This window comes from Vanacampus margaritifer, chromosome 17, assembly GCF_051991255.1.
Source record: "Vanacampus margaritifer isolate UIUO_Vmar chromosome 17, RoL_Vmar_1.0, whole genome shotgun sequence".
NCBI classification, from domain to species: Eukaryota; Metazoa; Chordata; class Actinopteri; order Syngnathiformes; family Syngnathidae; genus Vanacampus; species Vanacampus margaritifer.
The window spans coordinates 12711452-12731108 of record NC_135448.1 but is presented as its reverse complement, the minus strand read 5'-3'; the positions used below and the strand labels follow the sequence as shown (position 1 = coordinate 12731108).

The 19657-nt window shown below is 43.2% G+C and overlaps 3 protein-coding genes across 3 annotated transcripts in view; 2 read left to right on the top strand and 1 right to left on the bottom strand.

Annotated features, from left to right (window-relative positions):
• The window catches only part of nup153 (nucleoporin 153), a 16093-nt gene extending 1620 nt beyond the window's left edge, over positions 1–14473 (bottom strand). Inside the window, exons 1-20 of the mRNA XM_077548253.1 lie at positions 14322–14473; positions 10011–10260; positions 9527–9805; positions 8755–8903; positions 8424–8552; positions 8213–8329; positions 8087–8134; positions 7320–7373; positions 6224–6358; positions 5955–6140; positions 5598–5756; positions 5404–5496; positions 4948–5032; positions 4728–4829; positions 3749–4342; positions 2737–2916; positions 1808–2650; positions 508–891; positions 84–299; positions 1–6 (exon numbers count right to left, since the gene is read on the bottom strand). The exon at positions 1–6 is cut by the window's left edge and continues 148 nt beyond it. Of these exons, the coding sequence (XP_077404379.1) occupies positions 1–6; positions 84–299; positions 508–891; positions 1808–2650; positions 2737–2916; positions 3749–4342; positions 4728–4829; positions 4948–5032; positions 5404–5496; positions 5598–5756; positions 5955–6140; positions 6224–6358; positions 7320–7373; positions 8087–8134; positions 8213–8329; positions 8424–8552; positions 8755–8903; positions 9527–9805; positions 10011–10260; positions 14322–14411 (4099 nt within the window). The 5' untranslated portion in view covers positions 14412–14473. The remainder of the gene's footprint in view (positions 7–83; positions 300–507; positions 892–1807; positions 2651–2736; positions 2917–3748; positions 4343–4727; positions 4830–4947; positions 5033–5403; positions 5497–5597; positions 5757–5954; positions 6141–6223; positions 6359–7319; positions 7374–8086; positions 8135–8212; positions 8330–8423; positions 8553–8754; positions 8904–9526; positions 9806–10010; positions 10261–14321) is intronic.
• A 1004-nt stretch (positions 14474–15477) lies between these two features.
• Positions 15478–18141, top strand: mterf3 (mitochondrial transcription termination factor 3). The gene is made up of 8 exons (XM_077548865.1): positions 15478–15608; positions 15868–16121; positions 16193–16345; positions 16412–16601; positions 16875–17022; positions 17115–17186; positions 17268–17429; positions 17505–18141. The coding sequence occupies exons 2-8, from the start codon at positions 15875–15877 to the stop codon at positions 17697–17699; spliced, it is 1167 nt and encodes a 388-aa protein (XP_077404991.1). The 5' UTR covers positions 15478–15608; positions 15868–15874; the 3' UTR covers positions 17700–18141.
• A 367-nt stretch (positions 18142–18508) lies between these two features.
• uqcrb (ubiquinol-cytochrome c reductase binding protein) lies at positions 18509–19645 on the top strand. The gene is made up of 4 exons (XM_077548867.1): positions 18509–18605; positions 19073–19141; positions 19212–19378; positions 19469–19645. Exons 1-4 carry the CDS (start codon positions 18524–18526, stop codon positions 19544–19546), a joined length of 396 nt encoding a protein of 131 aa, XP_077404993.1. The 5' UTR covers positions 18509–18523; the 3' UTR covers positions 19547–19645.
• The last annotated feature ends 12 nt before the right edge of the window (positions 19646–19657 follow it).

The window sequence follows — 19657 nt, the reverse complement described above, 5'->3', positions numbered from 1 at the left end:
CTCCACCTACAGAAAACAAAACGTCTTCAACGCGCTCTAAACGCTCAGACAAGATGAAAACGGTTGCCGGGACGAAGACTGACCTTGCGTGGAGTTGGCGGTGGCGGCGCCGAACGCGGGCGTGGAGTTGGCCTGCTGGCCGAAGACGGGCGCTGCGGCAGCGGCGGGCTTGGCGCCGAACGCTGGGGTTTGTGAAGCGGCCGGTGGGAACGGCGAGCTGAAAGACGAGCCGAACGCCGGCGTCTGATTGGCTCCGAACTGTGTGGCATTTGATGAGCTGACTAGGAAGGGGTTGGGAGCTGTGGAAGGACAGGAAATGAGGTCAACGGAAAGAAACATTGAACAGATGGATATGTAGATTGAAATGTTGACACTAGGACAAAAAACTTTCACGGATAAAGGTCATACTTTGATGTTCATCTTGAAATCAGCCCTAGACCCCAAACATTTTATGAGTAGTGTCCATTTTAATGGACCCATTTCAGGAAGTGTGGGTAAGATGCAGACCTGCAGAGGGCATAGCAGACAACGCAGACGCGCCAAAGTTGATGGAAGGTGCAGCAGTGGGCGCGGCCGTGCCGCCGCCGCCGAAGATGAAGGGTTGCGCCGCTGGAGGCGGGGCAGAGTTGACGGGCGTGGCCGATGAGGTGTCCTGGCTTTGCCCGAAGACGAAGATTGGAGTAGCGTCGCTGGCTGCCGGGGCGGCGGTTTGGCCAAACAGGAAAGTGCTGGGAGTTGCGGCGGGGGCGGGGGCGGGGGCAGGGGCGGGGGCGGGAGCGAGCGCCTGGTTGCTGCTGCCAAAGAGACTGATGGTCGGGGTGGACGTGGTGCTGCTGGTAGTGGCGGCGTTGCTTCCCATGAAGAAGAACGGCGTCTTAGGAGCGTCAGAAGCTGTCAGGAGAAAAAGAACCACCGCTTATTCACCATTTCATGTCAAGCTGATCAGTGACAAAACTAAACAAGACAAAGTGCATTTGATGGCAAGAAAAGAGGCTTCAAGGTGTACCAGATTGCATGATTTAAGCAAAACATTAACACTAACTATGCAACGACGCATGTAGACAATAAAACAAAAAAAACTAAAATTAAAATATAAGCATACATCTATCCTGTTCACAGAATGTCTCTTTCTGCTGTATTGAGAAGCTGAGACTGCCAACATTTGGAGTACATATATAAGCATGTCCATCTTATACTGCCCCCCGGTGGTCATGACGTGCACACCAGAATGAGGAGCACAAACTGCATTGAATTGAAGGACAATGTGTGACTAATACTAACGTCACTGTGATAACTGTGTGTTCATATTAAAGTTAAAGCACCACAGATTGTCACAGAATTAGTTCTCTGCATTTGACCCATCCCGAGGGAGAGTGAGGAGCAGGGATTGCGCTCGGGAACCATTTGGTAATCCAACCCCCCCCTCCCCAATTCCAATCTTAATGCTGAGTGTCAAGCAAGGAGGCAAATGGGTCCCATTTTTTATAGTCTTTGGGGATTGAACCCACAACCTCACAGTCTCAGGGCGGACATTATACCACTTGGCCACTGAGCTGGTATATAAAGTGTAATATTATTGGAGTGCTAAAAAAAAATAAAAAATAAAAAATAAGGAAGACATTTTTGTGAAGACTGGAAAAGATGAAAGACATTTGCATTAATTTCACTGTGCAAAGATAATTTGCCACGAGTGTTTGGTGTTAAGAATATAGTCATGGAATTAACTAAGTCATATCGTACATATTTTTGTGTGGTGTGTTAATGTCATGCTTTTGTTGTTTTTGTGTGTGCGTACAAAAAAAAATACCTGGAGCACTTTGTCCAAACACAAAAGAGGAATTTGCAGCTTTTGAATTGGACGTGTCGCTCTTGTCAGCTGGTTTTCCAAAAGCAAAAGCAGGCAGCGCCGGCTGCTGCTGCTGCTCCGCCGGAGTGCTCGGCTTGCCAAAGGAAAAGCTCCCCGGAACGGCGGGCGCCGGCTCGGCGTCCTTACTTGCACCGCCGAAGACGAACGCCTCCTCCTCCGACTTGCCGAACCCAAACGCGGGAGCGGCGGGCAGCGAGCCAAAGGTGGGGCCCGCAGGTGGCGTGGCGGTGGCCAGGGTGGGCGTCCCGAACACCGAGCCGGCGGTGGTCGTGCTGGTGTCTTTTGCCACACCGTCATTGCTGCTGCTCTTCTCCTGAGAGGCCGCGGGCGCGCTTACGGCAACAGCGGACAACGAGGTGGGGGTATCTGACGCTTTTTCCTCGGGTTTGGAAAGGCCAAAGCTGAAGGGTGTCTTGGAGGAGCTGCTACTTTCCGTACCCGATGATCCCGCCTCCAATGAGATGCCGCCGCTTGATCCGAACTTGAAGCCGGCTTCGGCCGCGGGCTGCTCCACCTTTTTATCATTACCGGGGGAAATCCCAAATTTAAAGCCCCCGGATGGGGTGCTGAACTTGAACCCTAGTGAGGTATTGGTGTCTTTTAAAGGGGCTTCTGAGGAGGGATTTCCAAACGGGATGCCGAACTTGAATCCTCCCGATGAGGAGGCGGCGGTGGAGGATTCCGATGCTGACACACCAAACTTGAACCCTCCAGATGCAGACTCCGAAGTACTGTTGGATGTGCCGAATGCGAAAGCTCCAGAAGTAGAGGTAGTAGAAGATCCTGACGTTGAATAAGTACAACAAGAACCAGATTCAGTCTCTGAAGCACGTGATGCCATCAAGACTTGGGGGGGGTCTGCTTCTTACCTTGGGTCTCCACCTGCGCTCCAGGTTTGGCCGCCTGACAAGCGACGCACTTGAGGTCGGCGGCCTTGTTCTGCAGCAGACACGTGTCGCATTCCCAGGAGTTCTCGGGCTTCTTGAACTTGTCCCCCAAGCTTAACGACGGCACGCTGCCGGCTGCAGGGGGAGCTCCTAAAGATGCTCCTGTTAGGAAAAATATTTGAGGTCAGACTTTTTTTGCCCCAAAAAATACTTAAAAGGGGAAATCAATCATGTTCTCGGGCTGTGCAAATAATCAATAATTGTTTCATTAAAGAATGTATTTATTTATTTTTACGTTCAAACATTTCCTTGTTTTGTACCCCGAAAGAAATCGTCCTACTGCACAGTGCACATGCTGTACTCCAATTTCAAGTTTCTGCCAACATAAATAAATATCATTGTAAATATATATTGTTATGAATTCAGTTTGGTCTAAAAGGAACTTACATAAATCATGTTTCTTTTTTTTTTTATATGGGTCTTAATATTTTTAAAATGCTTAAGCTTTTTTTTTTTGTACCCAATGTTTTTTTCGTTTGAATAATCGTGATTACAATTATTGCCAAAATAATTGTGATTATAATTTTTTCCATAATCGAGCAGTGGTCTAAATATGGTATTTTAGTTAATATTGTGTTAACGGAATATGAGCTAAACAGCAAAATCCAGTCGTTTTCATCATTCCATCGCTGTTGCTCAGGTCTCAGGTAACAACCAATCACAGCTCAGCTTTAGAAAACAGGTGAGCTGTGATTGGTCGTTGCCTGAGCCCTGAGCAACAGTCATGCCATTTTCAGTCGACGGCAATTGGCAAAATGGCCGCCCCCCTGAGATGGATAAAAATGGCTGGATTGTGCTTCATAACTCTTATTTACACAAATGTAATATTAATCAAAATGTCGTGTTTAGACTAGTGATGTCACATATAACATTATTGTCAAGATGTTTATGGTTGACTTCAACTTTAAAGACAACATTTAGTCACTGTGCGTACCTGGTTTAGGGTTCGTATCGGTGACCTTGTTCTGTCGCATGCCATCGTCGCCGTCCCGCTTGACCTCCATTTTCTTCAACGTTTCTCCGACTCCGACAGACAGCGTCGCAGAGGCGGCGGCATCAGCGCCGGGGCCGGCCGCCGTCCCCACGGCGAAGAAAGCAGAGGGAACGGATGAGGCCTTGAGCCCCGTGCCGGGCTTGGTGGTCTTGCAGGCTACACACTCGACGGCTTCGGTCTTGTTGAAGACCAGACACGTGTCGCATTCCCAAGTCGTCGCCGACGTGGAGAAGGGCGAGCCGACAGAGGTGCCGTTCGTACTGCTCCTTGGCGCCGGAAGTGCCGGGGCGGGTTTTTTATTGTCCTCGCTTGTGGCGCCAGGCTGAGGAGCCGTGCAGCACACGCACTTTGAAGCTGACGGCTTGTTTTGCACCAAGCAGACGTTGCAGCTCCACCCAACTGGAGCTTTGAACAAGTCACTAAGGCCTGTGGAGGAGAATGTGGTGTTGACGGCGGCGGCGGCGGAGGACGATTGGGCAGTGGACTGCGTGAAGGTCTCGGGTGACTTTTGCACTTTAGTCATTGAAGCAAAGCCTGGACAAAAGATACAAATACAAATTCAAAATGTGAACAAACAACTCAATAACGTAATTGCCGTTCACACACACACACAACACGAAATAGTTAAGTGGGGAGCCAATTCAAATGATGTTGCTAACCAAAACAGCAGTAGCCACCGACATTTATAGCTTAGTCTCTCAGATGCTTTTGTAAACAGATTGCTGATGAGTATTAAAATCGATTCCGTCTACTGAAACCGAGTCATAAACAATGTTTTGCAAGCAGACTGATCACCGTAAATGTTGTGTGCCTCACTTGTCAATATCGTTTCAAAAATGTAAAGGCCTCCCCTAAATACGACGGCAGGCCCCCATCTGCAGTTGCGTGAAAAAAGAAATGCGTTGTCAGCGCTTCTTACCGGGTGTTTTCAGGAGGTCCAGCACGCTGCCCTTCTTCAGAGTCTTGGCTGGTTTGAAAGGTCCGTCGAAGTCGTCTGTGCTTGCCTTTGTTGACATTTTCACTTGGGAGGTGAAAAAAAATCAAATAAAAATCACACACAGACCAAGATGATCATGACAAAATTGGCCCATTTGGTTTAAAGCTGAAATGGACTGATGATAAAAAAAAAAAAAGTTTACCTGGAGTTGCTATGGGGGTGGACAGCTTTCCATTTGACATGGAAGGGCTTATTTTTGTTACAGGGGCACTGAATGTAAAGCCAACCTAGGGGAAGAAGAAGAAAAATTATTAAGATTTGGTTTCCCCCCCGCCACGGTTAATGATGCGGATGCTCCTTCTTGCATCTTACAGTAAACTTGTAGTACAGCAGTCCCCACCATGATTGGCGATGATTATGATTTATATTTAGTTTAAAGCGTCATGCTACGGCTGTCAAAATTAAGCCATTAATTGACAAGTAATCGATTATCAAATTAATGGACAACGACTTTAATAATTCAAATGAATCTGATTGATCGGTTAACCAATTGATTCTAAAAATATTTGACAGTGACGGCACTACTTCACGCATAATACCAGTACAACATATGCTTGCGAGGCGCGGGTATTATTTCACGTGGCAAAAGAGCACTTACTGTTGGGGAGAAGTTAGGTGGGCTAGCAGGAGTTGCTTTGACAATGGGCGAGGAGAACGTAAAGGGCATACAGGGGGGCGAAGCGGGTGTCGCCTAAGGGCGGGAAGGAGAGACACACAAGCTGTATTTCGGGATTGTGCCAAAAACATAAGTGAATTCATACTAAAAAAATAAATAAATAAAAAAGGACAGACCTTAATTGTAGCCATATCCTTGACAGGGGTGACGGTGATGCTGGAGGCGGCAGAAGAGGAGGTTGCGACGGGGGGCAGCGGGGAGGAGAAGCTGAAGGTGGGCAAGGTAGATGTGCTAATAGGAAGTGAAATCGTTGGAAGGTCTGGCACCTCAACCACCTAATATCAAAAAAAACAACAACATCGCATTAATAAACTACAAAAAAAAAAAATAAAAATCTATATATGTATGTAAATGATGTATCCATTAACCCGGAACCGGCGGCCCCCAAATTTTTGAGGCCTTTTCAAAAGGCGGAACCACCTGGAAATATGTGCCGTGTGATGTGACGACAGTGACGTTGAAAAGGCGAATACCTCGTCCTCCTTAGTGTGTTTGGAAGACGGCCGCGTCGTCTTCCGCTCCCTCTTCTTCTTGCCGCCTCCGGCGCTTCTGATGGCGGGCGTGCTGGACATTGGGTAGGGGATGCCGCTGGACCCAGTTGTGCTTTGAGAAGGGCCTCCGGTGGTTCTATCAGGCAGTAGAGGTGATTGTCTCATGGGCTGTGGAAAATGGAAACAAAAGCCAACAACATCAGCACCGGTGAGAAACTTAGGCTCTAGTTTAGGTGCCATAACTATCCGACCTTGTCTCTGGGCGTCCGGTCCAAAGTCCGGCTTGGCCTGCCCGGGGTCAAACAGGGCCTGAAGGAGACGGTGCGGTTGGCCGAGATGGAAATGGGGACCACCAACTTCTGCGCTGGTGGGACGTTGGAATCCAGCTAAGGAAAAGAAACGATGAGGATGTGTCAACACGAGATTCATCAGCAAAAAATTGTATTGTAAAATTTGCTCCCAAAAATGTAAAAATACTTTCTAATTTAAATATTACCATGCTCCCAAAGTTGTATTTATGCGTTTTTTTTTTTTTTTAATGCTAGAGCATAAATAAGGGCTCTGATGCAGCCTCTGAAGAGCAATGGTAGTTATTACAAAAACGGCCAGCAGGTGGCAGCAGAGTATAAGAGGCCAACCAGGGCAAGCTGGAAAACAAGCTTTTTTAAACAGATTTGTGAATAATGATGAAAAATATTCTAATGCTAATTGCTGCAAAACAGAAACAGATAGAAACATACTTTTTTTCTTGATGAAAGAAGAGACTCTAATCCTTCTTTTGGTAGGTTCCATGTTTTTATAGCAATAGAACACAATATTCTGTGGTTTTTGCAAAATCTGTCAAAATCCAGTAAAACAGCCGGGAGCTAAGGCGGTTGCTTCAGTGAAAATGGCTGGGAGTGAATGAGTTAAAATAGTTATTGATTCATTTTGACAGCTCTGGTCAACCATAACGAGTTCTTTCTTGAAAAGTGTTACATTTGAGTCAAGTTATACCATGTTAAAAAAAACAACATGTTTTTGAACATCCATCCATTACTCAAACCACTAATCCTCACAAGGACAATATATAATTAAAACAAAACACATTTTGACCACAATTATGAGATATAATGACACCATCAAGTATGATTACTTAGTATCCTTATGAAAGATCAACTTAACCGTGTTGAGATCAAGTAACGTTAACAGACTCCGGTGGCAAAACAGTAGTACCCAGCTGTGTTGTGTCAACACAGCCCTGTTGTTGGAGAGTAACAGCTGTCGCACAGCTGGCCCGTCTGCCAGTTGTTGCTACAAACACTGCCGGGCCCACATAATGAACTCCCTGTTCCTACGCCAACTTACCCTTTTCTTTTTAGACTGGAAATGTGACACATCAAGATCACTGCCATCCATTGACTGCAAAGGGGGGGAAAAATGTATTAACAACTTTTGTACTATTTAACAGGGATGTGATTTGACCAAAGTGAAATTATCTGAAAATTTAGCCGGGGTCTGGGGGCCGCTGGCACCCAGCTAGGTCCAGGGCAGTGACCTGGTGGGGGGACAAGGGGGGCGAAGCCCCCGGAGCTCATGGGTTTTCCGTGTTTTTAAGTACTTTCAATGCACTCACATGACAAAGAAATAGACAAAACAACAGCATAAATTTTCAATGTATATTGAACTATCCCATATAAAATGGCAGTTTTAGTCAACTCAAAATCAGTCACATTCAAAAACATTGGACTGCCTTTGCTTTTAAAAACTATCACTGAGAATATCATCATATCTAACTAATGTGATTACTAAGTTAACACATAAATAATGTTGAAGAGTTCAAATTTCATGAACAAATAATTGTATCATGACCAAATGAAAAGTAACTCATATTAGAGCATACCACAAATGTCTTTGTTATAGCAGAAGATGTTATCTGTCGGAGTCATGTGCATACACAATGAACTACACAAAAAAAAATAAATAAATAAATAAAAAATCGGATTTTTTTGGGGGGGGGGGGGGAGATAAAAAAAAAGCGGAATTCCGCGAATTAGCGGAAAAATCACATCCCTGTATTTAAAAAAAGAAAAGAAAAGTAGATGCTTTTGTTGATGGCTGACATTAAAATTTACCGTTGAGAAGGGTGATGACGATGCTCTTGTTGGGATCCTCCTGGCATCCTGAAGATGAAAAATCAAATAATGAGGGATTTGAAACTCAATTTGTCAATCTTCTTGTTTGTGTGCGCGCGTTCGTACTGCCAGAGGACTGGACATGCGCTCCAAAGACTGCAGGATGCGTCGGGCTGTGGCGCTGGTCAACCCGCAGGGCTGCACGCCGGCTGGCTTGGCTTTAATCTGCCTCCTCAGCGGGGCCTGAAAGATCACACGGGCTCGTTAATGACCATATGAACAAAAAACTACAATTCCAGAAGCTTTGTGGAACCCGGCACCGTTCTGGCAGGCTCACCGGGTATGGCGTTCCGGGGCGAGTGTGAGCGCTCTTGACCGCAGCCGCTCCGCCGTACGTGGTCTTCCCGAGGTAGAAGGGGGAATCTCCCAGCTGGCTGGTGCTCAGCACTGTGCTGTTCAGCGTCGACTGGTGGAGGGCATCCAAATTGCGTTACTTACAGGTAGTGATTATTATTAGAGCTACAGACAGAGATAACCGGGCCTTAACAACAAAGTACCTATTCCTGCCCACATTAGATGGCATAGACCCCCCTCCAAAAAAAAAAAACTTCACAAAAAAAAATTTCTGCCATCTTTCTGACTAGGGCTCATTTCCCTGAAAGACTCACATTAGCGCATTTTGCGGAAGTGCCAAAGATGGACAGGTTGAAGGCAGGCCTTTTCAGGCTTGACTGAGAAGGCTGCGGCACTGACATGGCTCTGTCCAGGTCTGGGGACCAAAGCTGTGGAAGCGATGCTGTCTTTGATGTGGGCACATCTGCAAGACAGAACAAAATCAGCTAAAGCTACTCATAAAACACTATCAACAGATAAACAAAGACCCCTCATATTTTGTTAAATATTGTAAAAGGGACAACACCGAAGAAATTACACTTTGTGACAACGTAAGTCAGTGTACAGCTTGTAAAAAAAAAAAAAAAAAACTTACCGTCCCCTCAAAATAACCCTTCACATCCATTAGTGTCCAAACCGCTGGCAACAAAAGTGAGCACAGATTTGGGGCCAATTCGCCATTTTCCCTCCCCCTGGTGTGATATGACTCAGTGTTATAATTGCTGCCTTACATAAAGAACCCGAAATTGAGCTTCAGCAGTGTCCAAGAACATATAAACATTTAACAGGACAGGTCCAACTCAAAACAGGACTCAGATTCATTCATGGGGTTTACTCACTTTTGTTGCCGGCAGTTCCAATATTAATGGCTATATGTCTATTTTGAAGGGAGAGTAAATTTACACTGGTATACAAGCAGTACATTGACTACTGGTACATTGCGTCAAAGTGTTAGTTCATCAGTGTTGTCCCATGAAAAGATCAAATGCGCACTTGTTAGATACAGTATCCGCCCATTTAGTAATGAATTTGATAGCGTTAGCGTACCTTTCTCAGAGGCGCGCGAGGAGAAGCCGCTGGTGGTGGAGATGTTATCGTCCTCGTGTTGCGACAGGTTGTCCTTGACCTCCTTGACCAGGGAGAAGCCGGTAGAGAAGGGCCCCGGCGCCGAGGAGGTGGAGGGCTGCGAGAAAAGGCCACCGCTGCTGCCGCCCAGCGTTTGCGACGAGGCCTCCAGCGACGAGAGGTGGAGGTGGGAGTGGCTGAGCGGCGGCCGGGACAGCGCGTAGTCCTGAAAGTTGAGGGAGGCCCGGCTGGTCGAGGGCTCTGCGTTGGGAAAAGAGACGGTTCAGAAGAAACTCTTATTTAATAACATAGCCATTTATTTATTTATTTTTTTTTTTTTTTTAAATATGGACCACAGCCAAATGGTTGAGATTGCATTTAATACAGACAAAAGGCAGAAGAATATTTACATAAGGAACATTTTTGGGTTTTACACAGGAAAGGTGGGCCAGTTGAAAAACCAAACCTGTGTTACTGGTACTCGGCCTGGGCGAGTGACGTCCATCGAGAGATGGTGGCCCCTCTCTGCCGCCGTTAGGAGGAGGCAGCAGGCAGTTCTCATTCACATCTGCCGCTTCTCTGCCGCCTCCGCCTCCGCCTCCACCTCCACCTCCCGCTTCACCTTCCGGAGCCTCTGCGTTCTTGAAGTAGTTCTGAAGCCAGGAGGGAACGATGCTCTTGACTGTGTCAGTCACTCGGCTGATCAGGCCTGACGGCTGGTGATGGGAAAGAATGAGTGGGTCATCATTGAATGGTTGTCATCATTGTCATCATTGTCATCAGTCATCATTGAATGGTTGGGCGCAGCAACTGACACATGAAAAGGAAAATCGTTTTACTGTAAGCCGCATGGTTTTCACGGGCAGGTACAGTATTTGGTAGCTCAAAAGCACACACAAAAATATCACACCTTACGCCTAAGCGAGACATTTTAGCAAAGGATCTAAGGTTGAAAATGGGGGACAACTTTCTATAAATGAATATAAAACAAAAAGCCGGACATATAGGTTATTTTTTTAGTTTAAAGGTTTTGATGTTGTTTGTTGGATGGTTTACCCCTAGAATGTAAAGAATTGAACTAGGCATTATGATTTCATGCATTGATTGAATGAGCATTAAAGTGTGCCTTGGCCCCAGAAGGAAGTAAAATACAGACTGAAATGTAACGCAAACATCTGATGACAAAGCACAAAAAAAACATTGCACTCAAACTGCAGTAATATTAGTCTTTCTTTGCAGAGGATTAAAAAAAAACATAAGCCAGTGAGTATTGTTATTTGCTCTGTCTTAACGTTTTGTTAGTGTGTGGTCAATTATAAGTTGTAAAAAGGTTTTGGTACATCACTACTATTTTTTTCAAGTCAGCCTATGGTTTCCTCCTACATTGTTAGCATTAAAGTAGCAGATTTTTATTAGGCAAATTTATGTGATTTGGATATACACACAATTCTCTTCGTTCTGTTAGTTTTAGTTAATAGGCAGCTGCTAAGTGCTAACAAAAGCTCACAACAGGCTAATTCTCTTACACTCGCAATTACTGCCTCCCACGTCACCCACCAGGCCAAGCCCCACCCTTTTTAAACACCACACACTCAAGGTCACAGATAATACAGTGTGGAATGTAAGCAATTCAATAATGTCTCCACGTCACAGACACATTTTCTTGTTCAATGGTGCAAATAACTTTTACCCGATCATGATCGGCAGAATAATCGATTCTGAAAATATCTATAGCTGCAGTCTTTGTGTTATTTTTTTTTTTATCTTGGGTATCTGTCACTCACAGGATTGTAAACCTTCACGCAACAAATTTCTGTAAGTGTAGATAAGATGACTAACCAAACACGCAGTCACGCACACAAACACACTTGTCTTTGTATCATCCTGGGGACATCTCATTGACTTGATACATTTCCTAGCCCCTTCACCTAACCATCAAAAATGATTCCCTACGCTCATTCCTTACCCTAACCCAATTCAAACCTAAACACTAAAACCAAGTCTTGAGCCTCAAAAAGAGGTCTAAACTCGTTGGCCCCCACAATGGTAGTTAAACCTGGAAAAACACATGTATGGGCCCCACAATGTAGCAAAGACAAAACCACACTTCCTTCCTTTCTTCAATGCAAAGTCAGCCGATAGACTAATTTTGTACATTTGGTGAGACTAAAACCTCAATTAAAAGTTACATTTAGATCAAATAGAATGCATGGGCGACATCTTGAATATGACTACCAGCTGCAGCGCATTGTTTTCCAGGAGAAGCAATTCCTCAAGTGCAGTAAGAACAAAAGTGGGTCAGTCACTCTGTGTATGCTTCACGAGGCAAACAGCAAACGAGGCTCCAGCGTCGGAACTATCAAATCTTGAGATGCCGTGTCGCTGCATAAAAGCGCCTTGATTTTTTTTTTTTAACACACGCTGCTGGGCTCTGTACAAAAGGCGTCAATTTTGGCAGGCTCTCCGTCTGAAAAGGCCCACGTGCACTTTAACCTATGTGCAAATATGTGCTAGTCCACGGCAGCTGAGTAATAAGTACCACTCTGCTTATAAATGTAATTGTTCCTAGGGAGTTTTGGTGGCGTTGTTGACTATATGGGAAGGACAAAATATTAGATACAGCTCTCAGTATGATGCAGTCCACTTGTACAACTTAAAATAAACATATTTGGAACACATTAAGTGGGCAACTGTGATTTGATTGGGTAAAGCTTCCTTGATTGCCTCATTTTGTCTCACAGTTGGTACACCAGGCAGCAAGAAGTACTTCCCAAAGGAAATTAGTTTTGATGACCAAACGCTCCCGCATCCAGTCCTCTTTGGAAAAACGCTGGTAACATCGGTGCATATCTGGAAGAGTATGTTCTTCTTAGTTTTTGTTAGATTATGCGTAATCACACAAGATTTCTGCGTTGAAAGACTGTGTTTCTAAAATTGACGACGGGACCGAATTTGGGCTGCAACAACTTATTTTAATGATCAATCAGTGTGTTTGATTATTTTGCCCATTTTTCAATTAATCAGATTTTTAAAAATCCATCTTTTATTAAAAAACAGGACATTGTTGAACATTAACAGTGTAGAAAATGCACACGTAATTTATGATTCAATTACTGGTATGGTGTATAACATGACAGAAAAACAGCAAAAACTTTGATCAATGTATTCCATAGTAAAAGCATATTTTTCATTTTGATTCAACACAAAACTGACCATCAGTCTGCTTTCATTGAAGACGGCAGAAATCTCATAATAGTAACTGTTGAGATGCTGAAAGGTTGAAATTAGAAAAACTGGCTAAATGGTCAATATATTAGCAAAACTATTGATCAATTAATTTGATAATACATTAGTTGATTAATCATTGCACGTCTGGGGAAAAACTTTTGGAATTTAACGTCTGTAACAAGCTTTGTGAATTTGAACATCATTTTGTGTTGGTACACAAACCAACCTAGTGCCCAAGTCGCTCTTCTCACAAACAAATTTCTAATTACATTTCTGCACGATTTAACTTGAGTTTTTAGGGCAAGTGACAGATCACTTGTAGAATGTGTAGAGAAGATATTTTGAGAAATAATAAAAAGTTATACTGTGTTACACTTTCGATTTGACTGCATTTTGGCAACATCACACAAAAACCTTCATTTAAAAAAATGCACTTTTTTTCCCCCTCCACACATAAAAAACAAACTTCCTCCAGAACCCATCACTTGATTTCCAATCACACTTGGCTTTTTTTTTTTGCCTGCCTCCAACAACAACATTGTTACACGTATATCCATGAATACTAGTATTGTTTTCAAACACTTATTTGTACTTAATATCATTAGAAGATACAAGTGTACCTGGAGAGTGTGCTGTAAACAAACTAATCACTTAACATATTTGGATGTGAAGTGGCGCTAACTGCAGGAATTCGAAAAATCAATCAATGCCATGACACACAGACTGTGCTACATATTAGCCTGGAGGCTAATCAGCTGATTGGGAGCGAATAAACCTCCAGATAAATTCCATAGCGGGAATTACTTTCGCACCAAAACATAGGGAGAAGAAAATGGAGCCGTCTTGAATTGTAAAGCATTGTTATGTTAATAAGAAAAAGTTATTATTTATGGCGGCAGGTAAGATGTGTTCCAATGCAACCATGTGGGGCTCTTTAACAGCTTCCTGCGCAATTCACCCCGGCTAACGTTAGCCAGCCACCGAAGGCCCCCCCGCCACACAACTTCCACAAATTTCAAGCCAAACCGGCAGCGACACACTTTCCTAACAAGCCAATATGGACATTTGTAACAAACTAAATCAAATCATTTTACTTAAATAAACACTTATATTCCCCTGAAGGTGGCGAGGCGAATACAACAATGCGCCTACTCGCTCGCTCGCTGTTAGCCTTTGCTACCGCAGTAGCGTCTCTTTGCTGCTTTTTTTTTCGCTACCTAGAAAACGACTCACTCGGCCTGACTGACGCGGGTGTCGTCGCACTCGCCCGCGGCCGGGTGACTTGATCCACTCGGGACAAGTCAATGCGCTGACACGAAAGCTGTCAAAACGAGTACGTTCGCTAAAACAGGGAAGCCGCTAACTAGCGTGCTAATGGGCTAGCATCCGCTAGCACGCTAGGAAGCGCGTGGAGGCCACGAATAGGCCGCAAAATGTCTCCCCAACTTGAAACAAAAACACTAACAAGAGAGCCCGCTGGTCTCGTAGTCGTCGCAGTCCACTCGGCTCGGGGGGTTCCACGAGTAGACTTTGAGGGGAGGGGGTTTACCTGCTTGCCCTTGGCGTAAGGTTTGGAGGCGACGTGACATCGCTGACTCCTGCTTCTGATTCTGATTTTCCCTCCGCCCGTGGCCGCCATGGCTCTTGCGTTGAGAGTGTGTCGGGTCGGTGTTTCGGCGCCGGATAGCTGTCATCCAGTTCGGCGGCTAATGCCGCAAGGGATTTTGGTAAATGTAGTCAACCGGTATACAATTGACAATGCCTTTGCTTGCCACAAAACAATAAAAGTACAAAAAACAAAACAAAAAAACAACAACTGAAGTTACAAAAGTACAGAAGGCTTTTATTATTATTATTATTATTATTATTATTATTATTATTATTATTATTATTATTATTATTACACTTTCTGAACCACTTATTCCTCACGAGGGTCCCAGGGGTGCTGTTATTATTATTATTATCCCTCTCTCTTTTTTTCTTTTTACAATATTACGATTATTCAGTTGGACATTGAACATGCGAAATCCACATACATACGGCACAGAAATTACCTCAATTTTTTATTTTATTTAATGCATGTATTTATGTTTAGTTATTTATTTTTATGAATGAAGCGTTACTGGGGCATGATGCTTTCTTAGCAGACAAAGAGAGGCCACGGTGGGGCTACAACAGAGCTCGCACTGGTTGTCATGGAAGCTGGAGCAGACTAGTCTCTCCAGCACTTTGTCATGAATTTTAATTACTCCGTCATAAGAGTGTGTTACCAAACAAACGAATAATAATAAAGAGCACAGCACTTCTAGTCACTCACTGGTAATGGGAAAGAAGATAGAATTAGGTAGATACAAATGTACGAAAACGGATTATATATTTATAAACTACATGAAAATAAAGGCCATTGTTGTCATTGGCTACATTTAGATTAATGCATCAATTAAACAAAATACCCGGAAAATGTAATTTAAGAAAATACAGCGAAAACAGGAAAATTGGACTTAACCATGTAACTTGGAAAACGAGGGAGGCTCTATTGTAATAAATTAACAAAATATTCAAGATAAACAGCTATTGGGGTTACGTTAACGTTCCATCCTGTCTATAAATAATTTTGTCGAATGACCCAAATTTCATGCAATGTTATTAAACCAGTTAATAAACCGGTTAATAAACCGAAAGCCGACAAATTTACTCCCGTACAGGCGACGTGGTACATTCGGTCCGATGACGCATTTCCGGGTGCGCGTATTTCCCCACGTGAAAAGTAGCATTTGACATTGTAGAGCATTTATCGTCTATGAAGCGGAATATACATTAAAACTGATTTCAGACGGTGAGTACACATTATTTTTTTGTGGTGTTTCTATGAACATGTTCATTAGCATGATCATGTTTTTGGTTCTAGCTAGCATTGTTTACAGTAGCACAGTATCACACTGTAGTACACAGGAAACAAGGTATATTACACCATAAAAGATAAAGTTCAGCCTTATATGCAAAAAATAACAGTATGCAATATAGTACAATATAAATTAAATTTTTGTTGTAAGTATAAAAACGTACAAATAACCCGTCTCGATTTGTTTTTGCAGAAACAAAATGGCATCCTCTTGTATGCAGCTGTGTATCAAACACAGACTTCTTCCTCCTGTCTGCACAGTGGCTTTGAGCACCTGCGCTCAAGTTCGTCACTGCTGTACAGTCACAAGGCTTCGCCATCCTACAACTGTCACTGGGACTCAAACAAAATATCAACAAGGACAACACATCCGCTTTTACAGTGATTTAATTGATAAACATCAAGCAAATGAAACGCAAACGCTAAATGAAATCCCTACATCATTAGGTATATAATTCGTGGCTATATTATTTTGAAAGATATTGACAGGAAGTGACTATGTTTTTTCCTGTCTTCAGATCTTGATGCCACCACTGGATTGTATGCACTGGAGGAGATCGGCGACGAAGAGGCTGTGAGTCTAGCACCTTTGCCCTCCATCCCTCCAGTTTCCGCGTTTCTCAAAGACTACGTCGACCAGTCGGAGACTCTCACAAAACTAGTGCAGCTTGGTAAATCATTAAGAATAACGTGAATCATGTAGTTTTGCAGTGTTTATGATAATGTCTTACCAACAGGGGTGAACCTGTGGAAGCTGGAGCAGAGGCCCAACGTCGGCTCCATGCTGCTCCGTCTGGACTTCGATACAGACGTTGCTCCGAGGTTGCTCTTCCTCAAAGGCATTGGTGTGGACGACTCTCGTCTGGGCTATATCATCACGCGCAACCCGTTTGTCCTTACCGAGGATTTGGAAAACCTTCAGGCCAGGTGACAGGAAATTGCATCTAAAATGACATCTGTTCTCATTAAGATAATATTTTATTTGGTGTCATTTGCCCCACATTTGTGACTGTTGCGGTCCTATAATTAATTTATTAATTGTACAGGCATTTTTATCAACATATTAACATTATGAACTCATTCACTGGTCTATTAATTTACAAGGTCTATTTTTCCTGAACGCTTAAACTGCACCTTTTTGTCAGTCTTTTACTGTATTGAATTAAACATGTTTTCTCGCTCTTGTTTTCTGCAATGAAGGGTGAACTATCTCAAGTCCAAGAAGTTCACAGCCGAGAATGTTGCGTCGATGGTTTCCAGAGCTCCTTACCTTCTCAACTTCAGCGTGAAGAGGCTGGACAATCGTCTGGGTTTCTATCAGCAGCAGCTGAACCTCAATCCATCCAACGTAAGCACTTTCGTTGATTAAATATTGTTTTGGTAATGGAACGACACAGATGCTGATATTCACAGTGGTGTTTCAAACAATATATTTTTTAGACTCGTAACATTGTTGCACGTCTGCCCAGACTGCTGTGTGGCAGTTTGGAGCCCGTCAAAGAAAATCTAAAGGTGATACAACAAAACCAAGCATTAACATACATTTTATTTACTATGCGTTTGTTTGTATTTATACGTCCGTTGCATTTCCAGGTGTGCGAAATTGAGCTTGGCTTTAAAGCCAATGAGATCCAGCACATCGTCTTGGCTGTCCCGAAAATTCTTACGGCCAACAAACGCAAGCTGACTCAAATATTTGAGTTCCTCCACAACACCATGAATGTGCCACATCACCTGATCTCCAAGTTCCCACAGGTACATTGAACTTTACCTGCAGTGTTTTAATTTACCCTAGTATCCTTGTTCATTCTTTATTCTAACCTCCATCAGGTCTTTAATTCTAAGTTCCTGCGCATTAGAGAGCGCCACCTGTTCTTGCAGTACCTGGGAAGGGCGCACTATGATCCAGATCAAGCCAACTACGTTTCTTTGGAGCGCTTGGCGTCATCTCCGGATGACATTTTTTGCACGGAGGTGGCTTTGGCCACGCCGGAAGATTTTTACCTGTTCCAAAAGACACTTTAAACTAAGAAGCAAGAGGACTAAGAAAACTTAATAAAACAATTAAATACACATTATGAACAATTTTAAACAGTGTCCTGGTGTCACACTGCACATAAGCAAACATGCACTCACATTCACAGTTTAAGGGCAATTTAGAATCTTTATTTAACTTTACCTGTATATACTCGGAATGTGGGAGGAAACTGAAGTAACTGGAGAAAACCCATACAAGCCTGGGGAGTATGAGGAGAACAAGAAAACTCCACACTGGAAGGTGGGAGCCAGAATTGAAACTCCTAACTTCAGAACTGTGCGGCGCATGCGCTAACCACTCATCCAATGCCTATATACTGTAAATATAAAAAGTCAATTTTCCATAATATTCTCATTTTAAGTCGATATACAGTCACTGAGACCACACAGGGTTTAAAATTTAAAACAAATAAATTGTTAATGTGCTTAATACATGCATCCAGTTTTTTTTTGTATTTTTCTTTAGATGTTGGTTTCACATTTTTATCTGTTTATGAACTACAAACTGTTCTGCATACTACTAGAACTATACTACACTCCTTGAATTTAAAGCAGATTACATCTGACATTCATTTCATTTGAAGATATATGTAAAATATTAATTTCCAGTTTGTTTGTTTTTAACCCAGGGAAAGAAAGTGTGCCTCAGGCTGAGGTCTACTTTTTGTATTTACCATACATATTTTAAAAGTATACAATATTTTACTGAATAATAGATAGGAATATTTACATTTCTGACGTTTTTCCTACTCGTGTTTCTGAAAGTAAAATTTGACGTTTTCCAAATAAAACTGTCCAATGTCCATTTGCGCATGCGCCTCGTTTACGGATTTTACTTTACCCACAATGCACCCCGGTCCTTCCCACAGTTCAACATGGCGTCGAGGGCACCAGGTAAAAATGTCCCCCTCGATCAAATGTCAAATTCATATCCTTCTTCCGAAATGGGCATTGTCGAATTATGCACGTAGGCGTGTTGTTAATTCATACGCGGTTTGACTTCCGTGGATTTTATGCTTACAACGCGCTTTTGGACTCCTTTGTCTCGCGTTCGTCCTCTTGTTTGTCCTCCCTGGTGGTAGCTAATGCTAATGGCTAGCGTCTGCGAGGCTAACATCCTAATTGTCAACCAATAATTGTATATTTTTAATATTCCTTTAGATAGTTAATGTTTTCATCGGATTACACTCATTCCTGCGTGACATTGATTGGTGATATCACTTAATGAATTGGTTGTCAACTTTTTACACGCCACTTAAAAAAAAAAAGGGGGGGTGCATCTAGCTCACCTTACAGGTGTTTAAATATCATTTAAGATAATTGTGGTAGTCTAATGATGATCTGTGTGTTTTTCCCTGCAGTGGCTTCAGGCAGGTTTCTGTCCAGTTTTTACAAATGGTACTACAACAAGTGCGGCTTCAACCAGCTTGGTAAGCACAGAAAGGAAATATGAGCCTAAAATTGTAGAACAGAAGCTCCATGTCGACTCCTCTCTGGCAGGTTTAATGCGAGATGACACAATGTATGAGGACAACGACGTGAAGGAGGCTGTGCGTAGGCTCCCGGAGAACGTCTACAACGATCGCATGTTTCGCATCAAGAGAGCTCTGGATCTGTCCATGAAACAGCAGATCCTCCCCAAGGACCAGTGGACGAAATATGAGGAGGTACAGAAAAGGTTTTCCCAAGCCTGTGTTTTTTTTTTTTTTTCTTGCGTCCATACTTTTTTTTTTTGACAACACATTCTGTCTGTTTAGGATAACCCCTACCTGATGCCGTACCTGGATGAGGTGATCCGTGAAAAGAAAGAAAGAGAGGAATGGATTAAAAAATGAATGAATGAAAGAGCTGAGCTGGTTAATCCTTTAATGAATATCCTTGGTGTTATATATTTAAAATAATGAAAGTCATTAAAATGTTGATTTTGAAACAAGGCCAGATGCTTC